The sequence below is a fragment of the Peromyscus californicus genome, unplaced genomic scaffold, assembly GCF_007827085.1.
Source record: "Peromyscus californicus insignis strain IS unplaced genomic scaffold, ASM782708v3 Scaffold_8__1_contigs__length_139910024, whole genome shotgun sequence".
Lineage (NCBI taxonomy): Eukaryota > Metazoa > Chordata > Mammalia > Rodentia > Cricetidae > Peromyscus > Peromyscus californicus.
Window position 1 is genome coordinate 84,446,159 of NW_026294606.1, and position 21,050 is coordinate 84,467,208.

Genomic DNA, 21,050 nt, shown 5'->3' on the forward strand with positions numbered 1-21,050 from the left:
CCAGAAGAGTCCCGGGGTCCCGGCCTGCACCTCCCTGCAGGGCTCCCCAGTCCTCAGGCCGCGCCACCCCCACAGGGTCCCCGAGTCCCCAAGCTGCGCCACCCCGGGGGCACCCGGGCCCCAGTTTGCACCGCCCGGAGGGTCCCCGGCTCTCGGCCTGCTCCATCCCGCAGGGCCCCGGGCGCCCGGGTCGCGGCCCGCGCCACCCTCGCCGGCGGCGGCACCAGGCGCTGGCGCCGGGCAGCGGCGCCAATCGGGCTCGAGGACACGGCGGGCCCGGGCTGGGAGCCTGCGGTCTCCGCCCGCCGCGCTACGACGCGGGGCCCGGGCGTGCGGGCCGCTGCGGGGCGCGCATGGCGGGCGCGGGCGGCTGGCGCGGGGACCGAGATGCGGCCCGGCCTGCGCTGCCCGCGGCTCCGCTCCTGGCGGCCTTTCAAAGGGAAAGCCAAAGGCAGGAACTGCAGTTAGTGGATTGATCCTCTCTGGCCCAAAGCAAGAAAAAGCTCCAGGTTAGCCCACTGTGATGGGTGCAGTCATCTCTCTCCTCTCTCACACTCATCCTGAGTTCGAGGCCACATAGCACAGCCTTTAAATAAGGGCAGAGTTAAAGTCCACAGAAATGGAGGCTATGGATTTCTTCTTCCTGTGTTGGCTGGGAAGATGGGCGCAGTTCTCATATACGAGGCTCAGATTGACCTGGGCAGAATGCAGTTTTCATTCCTACCTCAGTATTCTTTGTTCTTGATCCAGTTGGCCTGCCTTGTTCCAGGGTTCACATTATTCTTACTACGTCGTATTGAAAGCTTCCTTCCCCTCTTCTGGTCTGCACTTTGTTATTTGTCCTGGAAGGTGCTCCAGGGCAGGAATCTTTATCAGGTTGTCTCACCAAAGACGGGTAATTCTACGAGTCTTCATCACCAAGTCTGTGGCCACTATGAAAGCATGGTTCTCCTCAAATAAAAACACAGAGAATAGAGGAAGTAGGAATGATTGTGAACTGATAACAAGCCCAGTGCAGTGGCACACACTTGCAACTCCAGTTCTGGAGAGCCAGAGCTGGCCTAGTGCACTTGGTGAACTCCAGTCCACAGAGAGACCCTGTCTCAAAAAACCAAGGTAGAGGGCTCCTGAGGAATGAACTCTTGCCTACATATCTACCTACCTCCCTTCCTACCCCCCCACACACATACACATGCACATGCATGCACGTACACGCACATACACGCACACACACACACATACACACCTTGCACATAGGCACACACCCAAAGAGTTAATGGTTATGAAAATCATGGTTGTTTGGTAGGCCTGCTTTAAAACTAAGAACACACACTAGATTCCAGCATATTCTAGCACCTTCAAGAGATACCTCATGGGGCTACAAAGATGGCTCTGTGGCTAAGAGCACCGGCCGCTCTTCCAGAGGACCTGGGTTTGACTCTCAACACGAATGACAGTTCACAGCTCTCTGTAACTCCAGTTCCTGATCACCTGATGCCCTCTTCTGACCTCTGCAGGGTCTAATGCCTCTTGTGTCCTTGACCAGGAACCTACTGCCAGCAGAGGGAGGTGGAGGCCATCATGGAAGGTGACGAGGATGACAGAGGCTGCTGCTGCTGCAAACCTGGCCACCTGCCACACCTACTGTCCTGCAATGCCGCCTTCCACCTGCGCTGGCTCACCTGGGAGATCACACGCACGCAGTACATCCTGGAGGGCTATCGCATCATCGACAACAATGCAGCCACCATGCTGCAGGTGTTTGACCTCCGCAGGGTGCTTGTCCGCTACTACGTCAAGGTGTGATGTGCTTCCCGATACTACGGGCGAAGCCTAGGGACGGGGGAGTGGGGGTGAGAGGCAGGGCTCCTGAAAAGCTCTACACCAAGTGGCATGCCTGAGGTTTTTTTCCCCCAGCTTCCCAGTGAGAAATGCAGCCAGACTTGGGGACCTCTACTTTCTTGAAAAACACAGCAGGGCTCTGTGTTAGCCCAAGCCTGGACTCAGAAGGCTGGCTGCAACCTTGGCTGTCTGTCCATTTCCACCACAGCAGGGGGTGCTTGCTATGATGGCCAATTTAAATATTCAGGGTGCATTGGCAGGCCCCATACTGGAGTGACACAGTGTGTCGTTAGCTGCTGCGCAAATGGGCCAGCTTAGAACCAGGATTGTGGACTGGAGCTGTAGCTCAGCTGGTAGAGTGCTTGCCTAGCATGCACAAAGCCCTGGGTTCAATCCCCAGTACTACACCAAACCCTGTGTTGTGATGTACATCTGGAATCCCAGCACTCAGGAGGTAGAGGAAGGAGAATCAGAAGTTCAAGGTCATCCTTGGCTACATAGAGAATTCCAGACCTTGCTACAAAAGACCTGTATCAAACATTCAATCCAAAGATTAGGAAGGACAAAAGACCATGTATCAAACATTCAATCCAAAGATTAGGAAGGACAATGATGTTTTCTTTTTAAATCAAAAAAGGAGAGAATGGAGGGTGAGAGAAAGGGATGGGGAAAGAGAAGGGAAAGGGAGAAAAGGGGAAAGAGAAGAGGAAAGGAAGAAGACAAGAAAAGAAACGTGCAGCTTGCACGCCCTGTGGAGAAAAATGTGGTTCTGGTCCAGGTGGGCTGAGTTGTGCTCTAAGAAGCAGGGACCAGAAGGACAGAAGAGGGCAGAGGAAATCCCGTGATGGACCCTGTGCTGGGGGAGGCTATGCCTGGGGACAAGCCTGCTGAGGGCTCCACAATTTAATGCTGTCCTGCGGGGGGAGGTCTCTGCAGCCACCAGGGCCAGGAGTGTCAATCCACGTGCGGTAAGAAGGAAGTCTGGTTCAACACAACTCAGTAGTCAGTGTTAGTTCAAACTTCTGTCTGACCCCAGGCAATTTATTTTAGGCATATTTAAACACAGCACAACTTTGGAAAAAAATTTTCTGATGATAATTAACTCAGTCCTATGTGTACAACATAGCTTACTACATGATTATACTGAAACTCTTTTCAAAGTATGTATGACCTCTTCCATAAAGATGGTTCTATTGACTGAGAAACAATGCTCAAGATAAGGGTCTATGAAGGAAGAGTCTGAGATAAACATAAGAGTCTGGAGGACTCAGGTATGCCTTGACCCCACAGATAACACAGAAGTCACCAGGCTATAGCTGCATCCATTCCCAGCCGGCTGGGCAGATTGGTTATATATCTCTTCTTTTGAAGAGACAACCCTGCATGTTTAACATTCCTGGTTTCCCTAGTGATTATCTACGAGCAAAAGAACCTCATGCCCTCTATACTGTGCTGAGAGTCAAAAGGTCCCCGTCAGAGGCCTCAGACCCCTACCAGCCAAAGCTGTCTTTGATGGAGACAAAGATGTCTCCTCTTAGCCTCTGAGCCATCTTTCCAGTCCCTTCTTACTGAGACCTAATAAATAAAACAAATAAATAAAGTCTTCTGGCTATGAAATCTCATAGTCTTGCTTGCTTTCTGCAGAGTATAATATACTACATGGTTACTTCCCCCAAACTCCTCTCCTGGGTCAAGAACGAACCCCTGCTGAAGTCCCTCCAGCCCTTCGCCAAGTGGCATCACATCGAGCGTGACCTTGCGATGTTTAACATCAACATCGACGACGATTACGTCCCATGTCTCCAGGGGATCACACGGGCGAGTTACTGCACTGTGTTCCTGGAGTGGATTCAGTTCTGCGCAGGGAAGAGACAGGAGGTAGGAGAGGACCTGGGCTGAGCCACTGAGTACAAGGCTAGAAAGCGAGGCTCCTTAACCTCCTTCCTCTTACTGCACTCCAAGGTAGATAATAGAAAATAGAGGTGAGAAAAATTTCATTTCTGAATAAATGCTTAGTACATAATTGGGAGACAATATGTTTTGTCTCCAATGACAGAGTTTTGAACAATGTTCAGGGTCAGTATATTTAAGTCTCTAGAGCAGCATCAAAATACTGGAAACTTCCTTGTTTGAAATTGCATTGTGTGTGTGTGTGTGTGTGTGTGTGTGTGTGTGTGTGTGTGTGTGTGTGTGTTGAGGGGTGACTCATGGCAGTAATCCTAGTGCTAGTGAGGTGGTGCTGAGACAGGAGGATTGCTGGGAACTTATTGACCACCAGCCCAGCACCAAACCAGTGAGCCACCCCATCTCAAGAGAATCATGTGGAGAGTGCCTATGGGTACGCATACACACACACACACACACACACACACACACACACACACACACACACACACACTAATAAATTAATTAAATTGAATAAATTTGTGTTTGGAGGGCTCAGTGACAGAGGATTTGCCTGTACAAGACAAGACCCTGGATTTGATATCCAGCACCACCAGCAAAACAAAATTATAAAATTTTTATAATAATTTTATTTGATTTGGTGCCTGTGAGTGTGCACACACATATGGAGGTCAAAGGTCAGTGTCAGGTGTCTTTCTCAACCACTCTCCACCTTCCTCCTGAGACAGGGTTTCTCTGAACCTGGAGCTCACTAGTTTGTACAGACTGACTAGCCAGCAAATCCTCGTCTCTACTTTCCCAGACCTGGGATTACAGAAGCGTGCCCCAAAGTTTTTCCAGGAAGTCTTGGGATCTGAACTCAGGTCTCAATGCCTGAGAAGCAAGCACTCCAATGACTGAATTGTATTTTGAATAGACATGGTGGCTCATGTCTATAATCTTAGTAGTGGAGAGGCTGAGGCAGAAGATCTTTTAGTTTAAGGTCATTCTAGGCTATATAATGAGTTTCAGACAAGCCTGGGCCACATAGCAAGTCATTGTCTCAAAATAGACGTCTTTTTTTTTTTGAGATTGCCCCCTGACATATTTCTTTGCTGGTGTCAGGAAGATTTACTGAGCACATTGACTCATGGACACGCCATCTGCTCAGCGATCAGATGGTCCAGATGCGTCTATAACTATCATTCTCCAGGGCAGTGCTCATGTGCTGAGTGTACACCCGAAGGCTTGTCTCCTGGAGATGAAGCCCAGAGTAATGGCTGCTCACAGACAAAGGAGATGGAGTGAACCGGGAACTGGATGTCCATCCACTCTGACAGAAGAGACAGAGTGAACCGGGGACTGGATGTCCATCCACTCCGTGTGCTGAACGCTGAGTCCGTGAATGCTGGTGTAGGAAGGAGATTGAGAGCAACAATGCTAGCAGCTGACAGAGTACATAAAAAAGATACCAAACCATGACACTAACTTCTCAGGGTCAGGAAGCCAGTCACAGCCTAGGGATATGGGCTGAAAAGAAAAAGGAACTCCTGATGTGTCTCCTTTATCCCATGTTATAGTAAACAGATGATATATATATATATATATATATATATATATATATATATATATATGTGTGTGTGTATGTATAATCTATATATAATATATGGTATACATTATATATATAGTATATATACCATGTATTAGATATGTGTGTATATATATATAAATGTACATATTTTTTTTCTCCTCGTGGTACTAGGCATTGAACTAGTCAGATGATCTACCATTGATTGACCTATATGCCTGCCTCATCCTGTTTTCTACTTTGTATTTTGAGATAGGGCCTTGCTAAGTTGCTGAGGATGGCCTCCAATACATTCTGTAGTTCAAGCAGACCATGAGCTGACAGTCTTCCTGCCTCAGCCTCCAGGGTAGCTGGGCTGGCTAGACCTGTACCATCAGGCCCGAGTTTGACTTTATGTAACTGTTAGTCATTGGTTTTGCATTCACAGTCTGTTGAAAGGGCCCTTATCTGGGGGAGAAGAGAAAAGCTTTACTTGATCTGGCTTTTGGCAGGTCTTCCTCTATGGTAGGAGCCAGTAATGGTGGGCATTCTTGAGAGGGCGTGGTCTGACTGTGTTAGTGACCTAAATCTGTCATAAGAACTCATCCCAGGGACTTGCTCATCAAACCTAACCTTTGCTGCCTTGCTCTTGGGAAGTACCCGTTGTGGTTTGAATGTGGATGTTTCCCCTATAGGTTCGTATGTTTGAACATTTGGTCCTTCAATGGTAGTTCTACTTGGGAAGTACCCGTTGTGGTTTGAATGTGGATGTTTCCCCTATAGGTTCGTATGTTTGAACATTTGGTCCTTCAGTGGTAGTGCTACTTGGGAAGGTTGTAGAATCTTTAAAAAACAGAGCCTCATTAGACTGAGCAGATCACTGGAGGCAGGCTGTCTTAGTCAGTGTTCTATTTCTGTGAAGAGACACCATGACCAAAACAACCCTTACAAAAGAAAGCATCTAAATGGGGGCTGGCTTACAGCTTCAGAGGGTCAGTCCATTATCATCATAGTGGAGAGCATGGTGGTATACAGGCAGACATGGTGCTAGAGAGACAGCTGAGAATTCTACATGCTGATCCACAGGCAGAAAGAGAGAGAAACTGGGCCTGGCTTGGGCTTTTAAAACCTCAAAGTCACCCCCAGTGACACACTTCTGTAACACGAATTTTCTTATTAATAAAAAACCCAGAGCCAAATATTGGGGTGAAAGCTGAAAGTTCAGAGAAGCAGAACAAGCCAGCCACAAGTTCTTACCTCTAGGAAAATTCTCATTCTCAAGAGGAGACTTCCTGTTTCCTCACGCCTTGTATACCTTTCTGTGCCCTGCCATCTTCCTTCCTTCCTAGTGCTGGGATTGAAGGCATGTGCCACCACACCTGGCTCTGTTCCCAGTGTGGCCTTGAACTCACAGAGATCCCTTTGGATCTCTGCCTCCCGAATGCTAGGATGAAAGGCGTGTGCTACCATTGCCTGACCTCTATGTTTAATATAGTGGTCGACTTTGTCCTCTGATCCCCAGGCAAGCTTTATTGGGATGCACAATATATCACCACACACTTCCTCCAACAAGGCCATCCCTCCTAATCTTTCTCAAATATTGCCACTCTCTGGTGACTAAGCATTCAAATATAGGCCCAGCCCTACATCATCCTGTTCATGTTCTGCTTCCTGACTGCACACATGATCAGTCACCTCTCCCTCTTGCGGCCATGCCTCCCCCACCATGATGGACTGTGCCTCTTCTGTGGGCCAGAATAACACCCTTCTTCCTCAAATTGCCTCCTGTCAGAAATATCATGACAGCATTTAGAAAAGTAAGTAACACTGTGCTTTTCCCATGCGTATCTTTCCATGTCCAACCGTAAGAGAGACGGCCATGGGCAGCAAAAGACTCCTCTCTCTGGGGTCACTTCAGAGGTGCCTGGTTGGCTACAGTGTCCCCCCGCCCCCGACAAGCCTGCTTCAGCCGCACTTGTGAAAGCCTGGGTGACAGCTGGGTTCACATCCTTGTTCTTCCAGCTCTCCAAGGCCCTGGAACCTGTGGACAGTGATGAAGACTCGCCTCTGGTGACACTTTCCTTTGCCCTGTGCATTCTGGGAAGGCGAGCTCTGGGAACAGCAGCACACAATATGGCCATGAGGTACCTAGGAGACAGCTGGGGTGTTTTAGCCTTGTGCATGTGCCTGGGGTTTGTGTTTGATAGATCCTGTCAGTCATTTTCTTTACTTCAAAACTGGCCTGCTGGAAAGCCTTTCAGATGCATCTTTCCTCGGGAATCAGGTTGGGTCTGCAAAATGTTTCTTGTCATTGTAAACTTGAGACTGTTGCATTTGGAAATATTAATATGGGCAGTTGGAACCCAGAGGTCCCAGATCTCAGACCTTTCAGGTTGTGCGGGTTGGGCTAAGAATATAGGTACAAGGCTTACCTAGTGTTCCTGAAGCCCTGGGCTCAACAGCCAGTACTGTATAAGGCATGCATGGTGACATACACCTGTAATTTCTGCACTCTAGAGGTAGAGGCAGAGGGTCAGAAGTTCAAGGTCATCCTCAGCTATATAGTGAGTTCAAGCCAGCCTGAGATACATGAGACCCTGTCTTCAACTAAAATGGTTGCAAGCCTCTTTGTGGAGGTTTTCCAGGTGCCTAGCAAAGTTGATATTTGGGAAAGGTTCATCTCCATCACTTTTCCCTGGGCCCCTTTCGCCCTCTGTCCCCTGAGCAGGGTCTGTCACATCCCCTCTTTTCCAGCTAAGATGCTCTAACTAGTGACATCCAACCCCTCAGTCAGTGGACATCAGTGGCTATCATGTGGTTTCATCTTTGGTACTCAGCACTAGAGAAACTGACGGGGGGGGGGGGGGGCGGGGGAGGTAGGGAGGGGGGATGCGAGCTCCTGACATCAGCTGAAATCAGAATCTTGGTACACGAGGGAACATTTGAGTTTAAAAGGCAGGGGGGAAATGTAACTGCAGGTAGAGCTCATGGTCAAGTACTTGCCTAGCATGTATGGGAACCTAGGTTCTATTCCCAGCACTGGAAGGAAATAAGGAGGAAGGAAAGAGAAAAGGAAAGAGCCCCAGAGCTACTCAGCTCGTCCTGTGTCTACCACTTCCTCCCACCTGCTTAGCTTCTGTGTCGCCATGTCCTGTGCCAGACTGTGGTGACAGAGGCTGCCTGGGCTTTAACTGTGTGGTGGCTCAAGTACAGTCTGAGCTCAGGAATGTCATGCCGTTTGGAGCAGCACCATGCCTTCTCCTGCCCACGTGGATCCTTTCCCATGCCATGGCTACCAGCACACACCCTCTGTGCCCAGGTTGCTAGGACACACCTGCATCTCTCAACTTCAGCCACTGGGCCCATAGCACAACATGAATGCTGACACAGGCATTCACTGGGAACTGTGCACAACCTGTCCGTAGCTCTCTAACTCACAATGAAAAATAAGGTGTGGGGAGATGGTTTGGTGTAAAGTGCTTGCTGTTCAAGCATGGGGACCTGAGTTCAGATCCCCTTACCCACTTCAAAACCTGGGTCCGGTATCATGCATACCTGAGATCCCAGAGCTGGGAGGCAGAGACAGAGGGATGTGGAGAGTAGAGTTTCTGGATCACATCTCTTCCCTCCCAGGGAGGCACCTACCCTGGAGGAACAACAGGGCATTCTGAGTGTTCTGTACCTCCTAGGAATAAGCCAGGCTTCCCCATGGGAATATTTGGATTTTAGAACCCAATGGGCTCCAACACATCCCTGATGGCAATAGTTGAGAGCCACGTGGAAAGCCACAGATGAGAACAGAGTCGGGCTGCTCAGGAACTGTGTTAGGGGGTTTGTTTCTTTGGTTGGTTGGTTTGGGTTGTCTTGTTTTGTCACTGTGATTAAAATGCCTGTGGGGTGGCACTGGTCATCTGGCCCTTGGTGTTTAGGGAACTGGTGTGCCACAAAAGTAACTGTGACAGAAAAGCCAATGCCTTGTCTGTGGATGTCCCAGAGGAGAGTAAGGGACACAGGAAGAGAACTGGCTAGGATCCTATGGCAGGTCTCTTGTCCAACCCGAGTTTGGTGGCAGAGGCTGACATCTTGAGCACCTGTATCCCCAGGCTGATGCAGTGGTGCATCACCTCTTGGGTGCCCCTCACTAGCTACACTGCTCTTGCAAAGCCCGGGTGTAGCAGTGTGGAGGGTGGCAGCGTGTTTGGAATACAGAACAAGTCAGTCTGTGCGGGGCATACCCTGAAGAGTCCTGCAGAAACGATTCCTGTGGTAAAGTTGTTTCCCCAAAGTCAACAATACAAACCCAAGGCAGTGATCTCTTGCCTGGTACTAGATGACCCCCACTCCGGTGCTGGTCTCTTTTCCCAATGCATCTGGGGGTTTTCAACATTGGAGCTCTAGCAGTTCCTTGGGTGGCTCTTCTGAGTTGATTTTGCACCCCAGACTCTACCCAGTGTCCCTGTATCAGTTGTGACATCAAAATTGTCCCCAGACATGAACAGATGTCCCCTGTGGGCCCAATCCCGGTGACTGAGAGCCATCACAGGTGACAGCCAAGCCAGGTTGGTCAGGGATTGTGTGAGTTTTTGCTCTTCATCACTGTGATCAGAACGCCTGTGGGAGCAAGGTCAAAGAAGGAATGGATTGTTTGGGCTCATGGTTTCAAATTCATCATGATGTGAAGGGCATGGTAGAGCTGGTCAGACAGGAAAAGGAGCTGGTGACAGGAAGGGGTGGGGTCAGAGCCAGATGTGTCTTTCCTGCTGTCCCTGCCTGGACACAGCTAATCTCTCTCTGCTGCTGCCCCCGGCATCCTGGCACCATGGTGAGATAGCCTGGCTTGCCTACCTCCTTGGTGGGCTTCAGATGGGGCTTAGCCTCTGAGACAGACAACTTTGATTGTGCTGTGTGCCACAGCAGTGGCAGCCCAGATCCAGCTGAGTGGGAGCCTGTCACTTCTCAGTCTAGTCAGTGCGTGTGTGTGTGTGTGTGTGTGTGTGTGTGTGTGTGTGTGTGTGCATGTGCCTGTTAAGTGTACACGTGTGTGGAAGCCAGGGAACAATTTCGGCTGTCACTCTTCAGGCACCATCCACCTTTGTTTTAGAAACAACTACTTTCTGTGGCTTGGGCCTCTCTCTCCCTGTGGGCCAGGCTGGCTGACTGCCCAGGGAGCCCCAGGGATCCACCTATCTCTGCCTCTCCGCTCAGGGATCCTAACTGCTGTGATCACACTGGCTTCTCAATTGAGGCTTAAGAGGACAAAGGGCAGTGAAGCTCCAAATCCAAAGGCACAGCAGGCATTCTGGAGGCTTCCACTCTCCTTGCCCCACCCCACCCCCTGCCCTGCTTTACTCCAGGCTGCTTGCTGGATATCTTCTTCCTCTTTATTCCCTCCCCGGGGAAAGGCTAGTTATGAAACACCTCCCATTAGAACTCTTCCATGTGTGAGGTCAAGGGGTGATTCTGCAGGCTGGAGGGATTCTCACCTGGGCTCTGGCTCACGTGGAGAGTCACTTTAATAAAGCACCTGTAAGCGCTGCCATGTATCATTTTCTCTGAAAAGAAAATCAACAGCTGAAGTATAGACTGTTGATGCCTCAGATGGGGGCCTGGGCACCTTAGTAAGGCTCTGGAGGAAGCAATGGCCTGAGGCTGAGCAAGCAGCAGGCTGAGGCTCTTGTATCTGTGGGTATTGCCTGGGGGATCTGGGTGAATCCTCAAGTCTTGTTCCCACGTCTAAAGGGAGTTTTTCCTCTTACACTGAGTGTGCAGTGTGGTGTCCCCATACCTCCCTGCACTCACCCCACCATGACTTAGCACCTCATTTCCATTTCTACGGTTAGTGCCTTTCCGACACCGGGAGCATCCTTAGATATTTCCCTGGAGAGCAGATGGCAGGCATCGCTCATGTAAGGAAGCCTCTGCTCATGGGTCCAGCCTTCCTGCAGTTCTACTCTGCTCCAACGGCCTCTTTGCCTCCCAGGAGCTGGCTGAGGTTCTCAGTCCCTTGGGAGCTTTTGCTCTGTGAGCAAACAGCCTTTTGGGAAAGGTTATTTCCTCAATCTCTTTCCAGAAGGTTCTAGGTTCCTCCAGGCCACACCAGCAGCCCCATCTGAGGAGGCCCCGGAGGCTCCTGTTTCCCACAGGCTGTTCTAGTACAAAGCCTCTGAGTCTTCCTCACGGGAGTTCTGGGTAGAAATCAACAGAGGTATGTGCCATAGCAGGGTGCTGCAACAGTAAGTGGTGGGCATGCTTCTCTGATGCACAGGTCCCATGCACTGTGTTGAGTTAGAGCTCTTCTCATTAAATCTTTGAAAATCTTTTCCCATGCATGTCCTGCACCTCGTCCCAGGCCAGTTTTGTCCAGGGTGCTGGCTACCATGTTTGCCTCACCCCTGCATCTCAGGAGCATTGGAAGTAGCTATGAGAGGGCGCCGTATAGAAATAAGAATGGAGGAGAGGAGAACCATCCTTCCTTCCGATCCCCAGAATACAGTATACATTTTTTTCCTGAGCCCACTCACCATGTTCACTCAGAAAAGGTCCCAGGCCCTAAGCAACTTCCCTTGTGTGACACCCTGTTCTTCACTCAGGTGGCACTTAATGACAGATGAGAAAGACAGGGAAGTGAAACGAAGCAGGAAAACCTGGACATGCATAGTGCTTTGAAAAAAAAAAATGGCCCCCAAAGGGAGTGGCACTCTTAGGAGGTGTGGCCTTGTTGGAGTAGGGTGTGGTCTTGTTGGAGGAAGTGTGTCTCTGTGGAGGTGGGCTTTGAGGGCTCATATATGCTCAAGCCACGCCCAGTGAGACAGATCACTTCCTGTTGCTTGCTCCTTCTACAGCACCATATCTGCCTACACGCTGCCATGTCCCGCCATGATGATGACAGACTAAATCCCTGAAGTTGTAAACCAGCCCCAATTAAATATTTTCCTTTGCAAGAGTTGCTGTGGTCATGGTGTCTCTTCACAGCAATAGAAACCCTGACTAAGACACTGTGAAAACCTGAACAACCCTGGCAGAGCCATTAGCCACTGACATTGACCTTCGTCACCCTGCTTCTTCCCTAGTCATGAAGAAAGGGTGGCAGAGGGAACAGTTATGCTCTGATAATCTAAGAATCCATGCTTGGGTGACATTTGGTTATTTTTTTCCTCTCTATACATCATGGCAGAATTCAATTTCTACTGTGGTTAACACAGCCCTGAAATCTCAAGAGGAGGAATAAGACCCTGGTGTGGGGAGGGTATGTGTGGCAGAGCCAGGGTGGCTGGGGAGGGAGAGCCTGCTGCCCTTGCTTTCTGGTGTATGTGTTTGGCCTGTTCCAAGCTGGATCTCAGTTTCACATTCAGAGATCGTGTTAGTGGTTCCTATGATGAATGGAGATGACCGTACACCAAGGCACCAGCATACTTCACACCTAGCTGTGGGGCTGGGCACAGGGGGTTCTGGGAAAAGTGCAGAGTCATCTTCCTTTCCATGCTGGGTCAGTCTAAAATACAGGAAGATAATGAGTGTGTTTGTGTGTGTACATGTGCAAGTGGTCATACATGTCTTGTAACTCAGATACCATCCATCTTACTTGAGACAGCATCTTTCATTGGTCTGGAGTTTACTGGTTAAGCTACACTGGGTGGCCTGTGAGAACCAGGGACCAATCCTACCTCTGCCTCCTCAGCACTGGGATAACCAGCACACACCACCACACATGACTTTTTTACGGGGGTACTGGGAACTCGGGCCCTCATGCACGTGTGTACCAAATGAGCTATCTTCCTAGCCCCAGGAAGATCATTTTTAAAGCAGGAGATGCAGATGCTGGCGGGGAATGAAGCGATCATAAGCACTGCGCAGAGTGATCCCACAGTGATGCGACTGTGTTTTGCAGCCTGGATTCATTTCTGTACGGGCTGCATGCCCTCTTCAAAGGTGACTTCCGGGTCACAGCTCGAGATGAGTGGGTATTTGCTGACATGGACCTGCTGCACAAAGTTGTTGTCCCAGCCATCCGGATGTCCCTGAAACTGCACCAGGTAGAAAGCCACTTCCGAAAGAAGGATTCATCTGAAATTGTGGGGGAGAAAAAGAGTCTGCCCCCTTACAACTACTTCCTGCCCACTGGACAGTGAGCAGCCATCTTCTCCACCCTCCTCCCGAGGAGCCCCACTCCATGGTCTGCCTCCTCACTGGCTTAGAGTCAGCTCAGCCAAGGAGTATGGCGTAAATCCTCTTCACCATGGCTGAAATAGAGAACCCCCCCCTTTAAGTTGTTTGTGTCCAGTATTGGGTTCCAGCGAGGAAAAGGTGAATAATGAGAGCTGGGGCGAGGCCTCTGTCAATAATGTGCTTGCTGTGCAAGATGAGGGTATGAGTTTGAACCGCAGACCCCAGATCGAAAATCTGGGCGTGTTAGTTTGCTTGCGATCCCAGGGCTGGGGAGAGAAGACAAGAGGCTCTTGGGGGTCACCAGCCAGCCAAGCCTAGCCAATCTGGTGACCACTAGGATCAGTGAAAGACCCTATCTCAAAAGAACAACGTGGATAGCCACCAAGGAGGACACCCAAGGCTGTCCTCTGGTCTCTACATATGCAGTCATACACACACTGCACACACAGAAGGATAAAGTCGATAACACGGTCTTCATCTCTTTCTGATGTACATTACATGCTCAAATAGTAATGAAAATGGTGAATGAGTCTAGGTCAACTTCAGCTACAGAATGGGACCTTGTCTCAAGAAAAAAAAAAAAAACTACAAAAAGTGAATTAATAAAAATTTAGTCTCTGAGCTGGGCAGTGGGGGCACATGCCTTTAATCCCAGTACTGGGGAGGAAGAATCAGGCAGATCTCTGTGAGTTCGAGGCCAGCCTGGCCTACAAAGCAAGTTCTAGAACAGCCAGAACTATTACACTGAGAAACCCTCTCTCTGGTACCTCTTTTCTGGAGAGCCTCAGAAATTATTCAATACTTTGGGATGGTCTGAATAAACTTGCTATTGGCTAATGGCCTTCTTCTCCCAGGAGCATAAAAGAGGAGGTTCACTAGGAAGAGGGGGGTTGACTTAAATGTCACAGAGGTCTGAGAAATGCAGCCCTTTCCTAGGCACGCTCTATCTGGTTAGGGACAATGAGTTGAGCTGTCCTCTGTGTCCAGCTTAGGATTCAGTGACGGGGTAGGGGCTGGGGGAGGAAAACAAGGAGAGCATGTGGCCCTAGAGGCCACTGCAAGTCCCCCTCTGCCCTTGCCCAGACCAGCAGCTCTGGCCTCACTGAGCCCACCTGGGCTCTCCCCACCAGGACCAGTTCACCTGCCCTGATGAGTATGAAGACCCAGCAGTTCTCTATGAGGCCATCCAGTCCTTTGAGAAGAAGGTCGTGATCTGCCATGAGGGAGACCCAGCCTGGAGGGGCGCGGTGCTGTCCAACAAGGAGGAGCTGTTGACCCTGAGGCACGTGGTGGACGAGGGTGCTGATGAGTACAAGGTCATCATGCTCCACAGGGGTTTCCTGAGCTTCAAGGTCATCAAGGTAGGCCACATGCCTTGGTCTCCAACTGGGGAACAGGAAGAAAGAGAAGGCAGTCGGCACAGCTGGTCCCTAAGTCAGAGGAGTGCTAGCCAGGCGTCAGAGGCCGGCCAGAGATGCAGCCTGAAAGCCACGGTCCACGTGTGGAGTCATCTCCCTCCTTGGAGAACCAGTGTGTGGGAAGGCTCCACCAAATTCACAAGAGGGTTTTCTTTTGTTTTAAGTATCTTAATGTTTTAAGTAATTGATGATTTAGGACCTGTGGCCCATGGGCTGCAAGTTGGACATGCCTACTTCAAAGTTGCAGACTTTTCTCTGATTGCCTGCTCCTGAGTGGAAGAGCCCTCTTCCCCATGACCCACCTTTGCACAGGGCTAAGAGAAAATCTTACTTCCTTTTATTTTCCCTAAGTTCCTCCCCCCCCCGCCCCCTCCCCTGTGAGTATGACATCATTTTCAGGACTGAGACAAGGGCCTTAGATGGAGTTGTTACATCCCCAGACTCCCTGTCCCAGAACCATACCCACTCTCCATAGGCTACACCCAGACTGACAGCCAGGGTCCCTATGCTTCTCCCATCCCCACCCCTGCTTACAGGTGAATAAGGAGTGCGTGCGGGGACTCTGGGCAGGGCAGCAGCAGGAACTCATCTTCCTGCGCAACCGCAACCCAGAGCGTGGAAGCATCCAGAACAACAAGCAGGTCCTACGCAATCTCATCAACTCCTCCTGCGACCAGCCACTGGGATACCCCATGTATGTCTCCCCACTGACCACATCCTACCTGGGCACCCACAAGCAGCTGCAGAGTGTCTGGGGTGGGCCTGTCACACTGAACCGCATGAGGACATGGTTCCAGACCAGGTGGCTAAGGTAGGACTTCCCAGAGGCTTCTGCCTGGGCACCAGGGAGGAGTGTATGGAGCTGAGCTCTCTGGAGCTCTGGGCAGCATGATGATGATGATGATTACGGTTGTCTTACATTAGTCAACCTGCTTTACCCAATTGACCCAACTGACCTTCAGCAGGTCATGTGACTAACAAGTGGTCTCAGAGTGAATCATTGGGGAATGTCATATACACAGAGTCACTTTCCCCACTCTCGGGCCCAGGTTGTGTCTGCCCTCTAACTGGTCTGAGAGATAGTGGGTACTTTTTAAAATTTATTTTGTTTGGGTATATGTTCATGTGTGTGCCAGTGTGTGTGTGTGTGTGTGTGTGTGTGTGTGTGTGTGTGTGTGTGTCCGTGTGCCCGTGTGCAGGTAAGTATGAAAGCCAAAGAGCAACCTTGGGTATCATTCTTCAGGCATCATTCACCGTGTGTGTGTGTGTGTGTGTGTGTGTGTGTGTATGTGTGTGTGTGTGTATGTGTGTGTGTGTGTGAAGTGTGTTGAGACATACCCACACATGTGGAACTGAGAGGCCAACTTTGTGTAGTCCCTTTCCCATCTTGCCAGCATTCATTTTTTAAGACAAGGTCTCTCACTGGCCCCGAACCCACCAATGAGGCTAGCCTGGCCGGTCAGTGAGCTCCAGGGATCTGCCAGTCTCCACCTCCCCAGCACTGAGATTACAAGTGCACACCACCATACCCAATGTTTTCACAGGGGATCCGCAGGCTGTACTCAGGGCCTCAGGCTGGCACTGCTCGCTTGACAGACTGAGCCATCTCCCCAGCTCTCCTGGGGGTTTTAACTATTTGGCTGCTGGAGAGAACCAGTGAAGCTTCTGGCCTGTCACTCAGTGCCATCTTCTTCCTCTCGCAGTAATGAGCCTCTGGTTGCCGGGGGCATCCTAAGCTTCGCATTCCTGGTGGGTTCTCATGGAGAGTTCAGATGGGTGCTTCTTCATTCCGCCATGCCTTGTTTACTCAACACTGAGCCCCTTTCTCACTTGTACTCCAGGGGCGCTGCCCACTGAGGAGAGTGCCCCTCCACCCAGTTCGCTCATTGCTAGGGTTGGGGATCAGCAGTGTAAGTTAGGTGGCACAATGGGAATCCAGCCTGCAGAATGCATGGATAAGAACACCAGAGCTGCACCAAGCAAGCCAGCTACACATCACCTGGTGACACAATCTTATGAGATCACTGTCCTCAACTGATGTCACCATATGGCATGTGAGAGATGTGTCCGTGAGACCCTAAAGCTCCCACCCTCCCACAGGATGAGAAAGGACTGCAGTGTGGGCCAGAGGACTGGTGGCAACATCGAAGACGTAGATGGCGGAGCAGTGCCATCAGCAGGTGACAGTAATGCCCCTAATGGAGAGAGCCGGGACAGCAGCACAGAACAGCCCAGGAAAGGAGGCACCCAGCAATGGGCCTCACCCCGTGGAGGGGGTCATCGGGCAGGTGAGTGCCCAGGGCCGCAGGTGCAACATCATGGAATGTATTTTCTAATCTCCAGGGCCTCTTTGCTGCAATCAAGGAACTTAGGGTTAGTGGAAGAGATCTGCTTGTGATGCCCGCTGGCTGGCTGGGTCCAGCTTTGGGCATTTATCCATCCATATGTCCATTACCTTGGGCACCATTTGCCTCCCCGACCATCAGACACTCCATTCCCTCTGTCCTTCTCAGTGCTGTTCCACCATATGCATCCCGGGTATGTCATGTTGCAGGCATAGACCTACGTGGTGTCCTTCTCTGTCTGTGGCCAGTCCTCTGCTTCTCTCCCATGCTCTGTGACCACCAGCATTCCAAGGCAGAAAGAATGGGGATAGAAGGATACAAGCAGAGTGGGCAGAGGAAGGGATGAGCTGAGTCTAAAGCTTAAAACCCTATGTCTCACAGCCATGGAATACACTCTACCAGATAGACATGACTCTAATGCTGGCTGAGAAAGGAGGGGCCAGGGGCTCACAGAGGACACAGCCTGGAGAGACAGAGGCTCTAGCCTGGTTCCTGATGCTCCATGGCTCTGCCCTGGGCAGCCTGTCAGTGCTTCCGGCCTTGGCCCTCAGCTTCTCTTTCTTCAACTTCTAAAAGCATGTAATAAGCACCCCTGTGCATGCTTCACCTGTAGCTCGGCACCGGAGGGGCCAGGAGGGCAGTGCCTACCTCCTGAGAGTATCCAGAGCAAGGCATGGATGGGGGGACAAAATGTAAGATTATATAAATGTGACTGGTTGGCTGGGGGTGGGGTTGTGCCTGAACCAATAAACAGATAAATGATTGATAGATAATAGATGATAGATGATTGAAAGATCATAGATATATGGATATCATAGATAATAGGTAGATGATAGACAGTAGGTAGATAGATGTGGTAATACATAGATAGACAGATAGATAGATAGATAGATAGATAGATAGATAGATAGATAGATAGACAGATAGACAGATAACAGGTACATAACAGACAGATGAGGAAAGGTGAGAGATGGGGACTATAGAGAGAGGAGATAGACAGTAGACAACAGGAAGATAGGCAGGTGAGCAGGCACTGGGTAGAGAGGGGAAATGCAAGTCAGCTGCTTGGAAGGGAACACAGCCCCTCCCTCCTACCAGCTGCTGTCTCCCTGAGCCCAGCACAGCACCTGAGACCTATGGTCTCATTGCTGCCATAGCCTCTGATATGATGGGATAAACGTTCCAGGGACACACAGGTGATCTTCCAGATGGGGAAGCATGTGAACACCTGCACTTTCCTGTCCTTGCTGCTGACATATCTGGCCAGAGCAAGGCTAGAGAGGGTCAGAGTGTGTCAGAGGCCCTGACAGGTCCCTTCTTGGTGAATGCCTTCTGCCTTTTCGGAGCAGAGCAGTAACCTTAGCTGGTGAGGCCAGAGAATCCAGATGTCATGCTTTGTTCAAGACCCAGGCCATGGCGTTGGGGTCCCTGCCACTACCACCAGATCCACAGGGGGGAGGTGCAGGATGCTGAGGGCTCATGTTGGTACAAGATATTTAAAAAGCTAAACCAGGCCTTGATTTTTCATTATTGCTTCTTAAAACTCTCCTATAAAGTCCAGCCTGGGTCTGAACTTCTAAGTGAACAAGGCATGCTGGCAAAATACCCCAGAGCCTGGGCCCCCAGCCCTTGAACCTAATCAGTCCTGGGTGAGGGTCTCCCAGCCCTGACCTAGCTTGTAGTGCTCTCCTCATTCATTCTGCATCCCATGTGACCACCGCACCTTGCTGCAGAGGCTGTGTGCACAGGGCTGTTCTTTGGACACCACGTGAGGGCTGTACTTATACAGGTTCTTCTACACCTCCATGGTTTAGGCTCTTAGGGGTGCCCTGTCTTCCCTTCCCCGATGGAGACACAGGGGCACAGAAAGGCAAGTCAAGGTACCCAGTTAGTGAGCAGCCAACCTGGGATTCAGATGAGGAAAGATAGCCCTGAACCTCCGATCCTAACCACTGTGGCCTTCCTTCGGCTGCTATCCTGTCCTAGCCCTGACAGCGTTGAACCCCAGGACACTTGGACACCTATACATTCCCAGCATTCCATCTGTACCTCTGGCTACATCCCCACCAGCCACAGCCTTGCCTTGCCCCCTGGCTGGCAAGAGGCCCACTTCCTTTTGGTGGGTAGAACTGACACTTTTTTCCTCCTGAGGCAGCCCCTTCCCACTGTGGGCAGGAATGGGGACAGGAACGTGGTAGACAGCCAAGACCCCTCCCTCTCCTGACAAAATGATGTGCCAAGGGAAGTAGGCACTGCAGTTGAGCAAGATACCCAAGCAGTGCCTGAGCCCATGCCCAGTAGACTGCGAGAAGAAAGGAAGAGAAGAGACACGCCCCTCCCCAACTCAAAGAAAGAAGAGGCTATGCTGGCTATGGTTCTCTTTGGCTTTCTGTCACCCTACAGGTCACAAGTTCATAATCTTCACAGAGCAGCCTGGGTGGCTAACTCAGGGTATATGGAGTCTATTATGGTGGGGAATCCATGGTGGTTGACGCAAGCTCAGTCTGTAGATGGGATTCTGCATTTGGTCATCACAGTAGCAGACTGTGCTCAGAGGGAAGCATGGGTGGGCTATAAACACCACACTTCTTCCAGGGAGGTGCCACCACCCAAAGGTTTCACAGTCTCCTCAAAGAGCACCACCAACCAGATGCCACACGTGAGCCTGGAGGAGGCAGTTCTCATTCAAAACACAAGGGTCAGTTGTCATGTGATAGCTAGGCATGAGGCCACTCAAGGGTGGGGGACCTACCTTTGGGAAGGGCAAGGTAGGAGTCACTCAGCAGTAGTGAGTGTGCAATACTAACAGGACCTTGTACCCCTCCGACGGACAGGGCTCACCTCTCATGGACCACTGGGCTCACCCCCACCACTGCCCCACCCTGTCTTTGCTCCTTGCCTTGGTTTCTCATCATCCATTCCAGTTCTGATCCTTTGCCAGAATCCCAGAGGACTGGTGTCTGGCCAGAACCCTAATAAGCGGCCACCCAGGCCAGGCCACCACACTGGGCGGCCACTGCTGGCTTGCTGGGTGTTTCACACTCATACCCACTGCCAGGAGGGCCATGTGCCAGCCTCACAAAGTGCCCGACAACCCATAGTTGTCGTCTCTTCGTACTCAACAGTAAATGTCACAGCCAAGCAGAATCGGCCTAGCAGCGAGCCTGGTGACCTAGTTCTTACCACAAGTAGATAGAAACCCGCCACTAGACTGAATCACACACCAGAGAGAAGGGTTGCTTCTAAGGGCTCTCATCACACCCTTCCAGCTAATGATCAAAGACAAAGAAAAAATAATGAACCAAGGAACATAATTTACATTATGTTTCCACTCAGGTCTGGAGGTTTTCCCTAGAAATGCTCATGATTTGATAACACGGTTATTGGAAAAATAAGTTAATTGTAAAATAATGAGTCTGAGCAGCACAGATGATTGTAACACAGCTTTCTTGGTGCTGTTTAATTTGTAAAATTAAAATTGAAAAAAAAAAAGAGCAACAAAAAAACCTGAAAGAATATCTGAGGTGTAACTGAGGTGATGGCTCAGTCTGTACAAGGCTTGCTGCATAAATCTGGAGACCTGAGTTCAGATCCTCAGCACCCATGTAAAATCTGGGAGCAATGTCAGCCCATCATCCCAGCATTGTGAGTGGGGCAGAGAAAAAGATGCCTGGGGCTCACTGCTTAATTTACAGCTCCAGGTTCAGTGAGAGACCATGTTCAAAACACACAGATTAGAGAGTGATAGAGGATGACATCTAACATCAGCCTCTGGCCTCCACACACAGAGTCACACAGATGTGAACACATTTGCATGTGTGTGTGCAC

The 21,050-nt window shown here is 50.4% G+C and overlaps 1 protein-coding gene across 1 annotated transcript in view; it reads left to right on the forward strand.

Moving 5' to 3' along the window:
* The window catches only part of Pcnx2 (pecanex 2), a 165,562-nt gene that overhangs the window by 140,108 nt on the left and 4,404 nt on the right, over positions 1–21,050 (forward strand). The window contains exons 26-32 of the mRNA XM_052728899.1: positions 1,547–1,800; positions 3,487–3,720; positions 7,316–7,437; positions 13,182–13,326; positions 14,590–14,820; positions 15,414–15,688; positions 16,978–17,165. Coding sequence (XP_052584859.1) covers positions 1,547–1,800; positions 3,487–3,720; positions 7,316–7,437; positions 13,182–13,326; positions 14,590–14,820; positions 15,414–15,688; positions 16,978–17,165 — 1,449 coding nt within the window. The remainder of the gene's footprint in view (positions 1–1,546; positions 1,801–3,486; positions 3,721–7,315; positions 7,438–13,181; positions 13,327–14,589; positions 14,821–15,413; positions 15,689–16,977; positions 17,166–21,050) is intronic.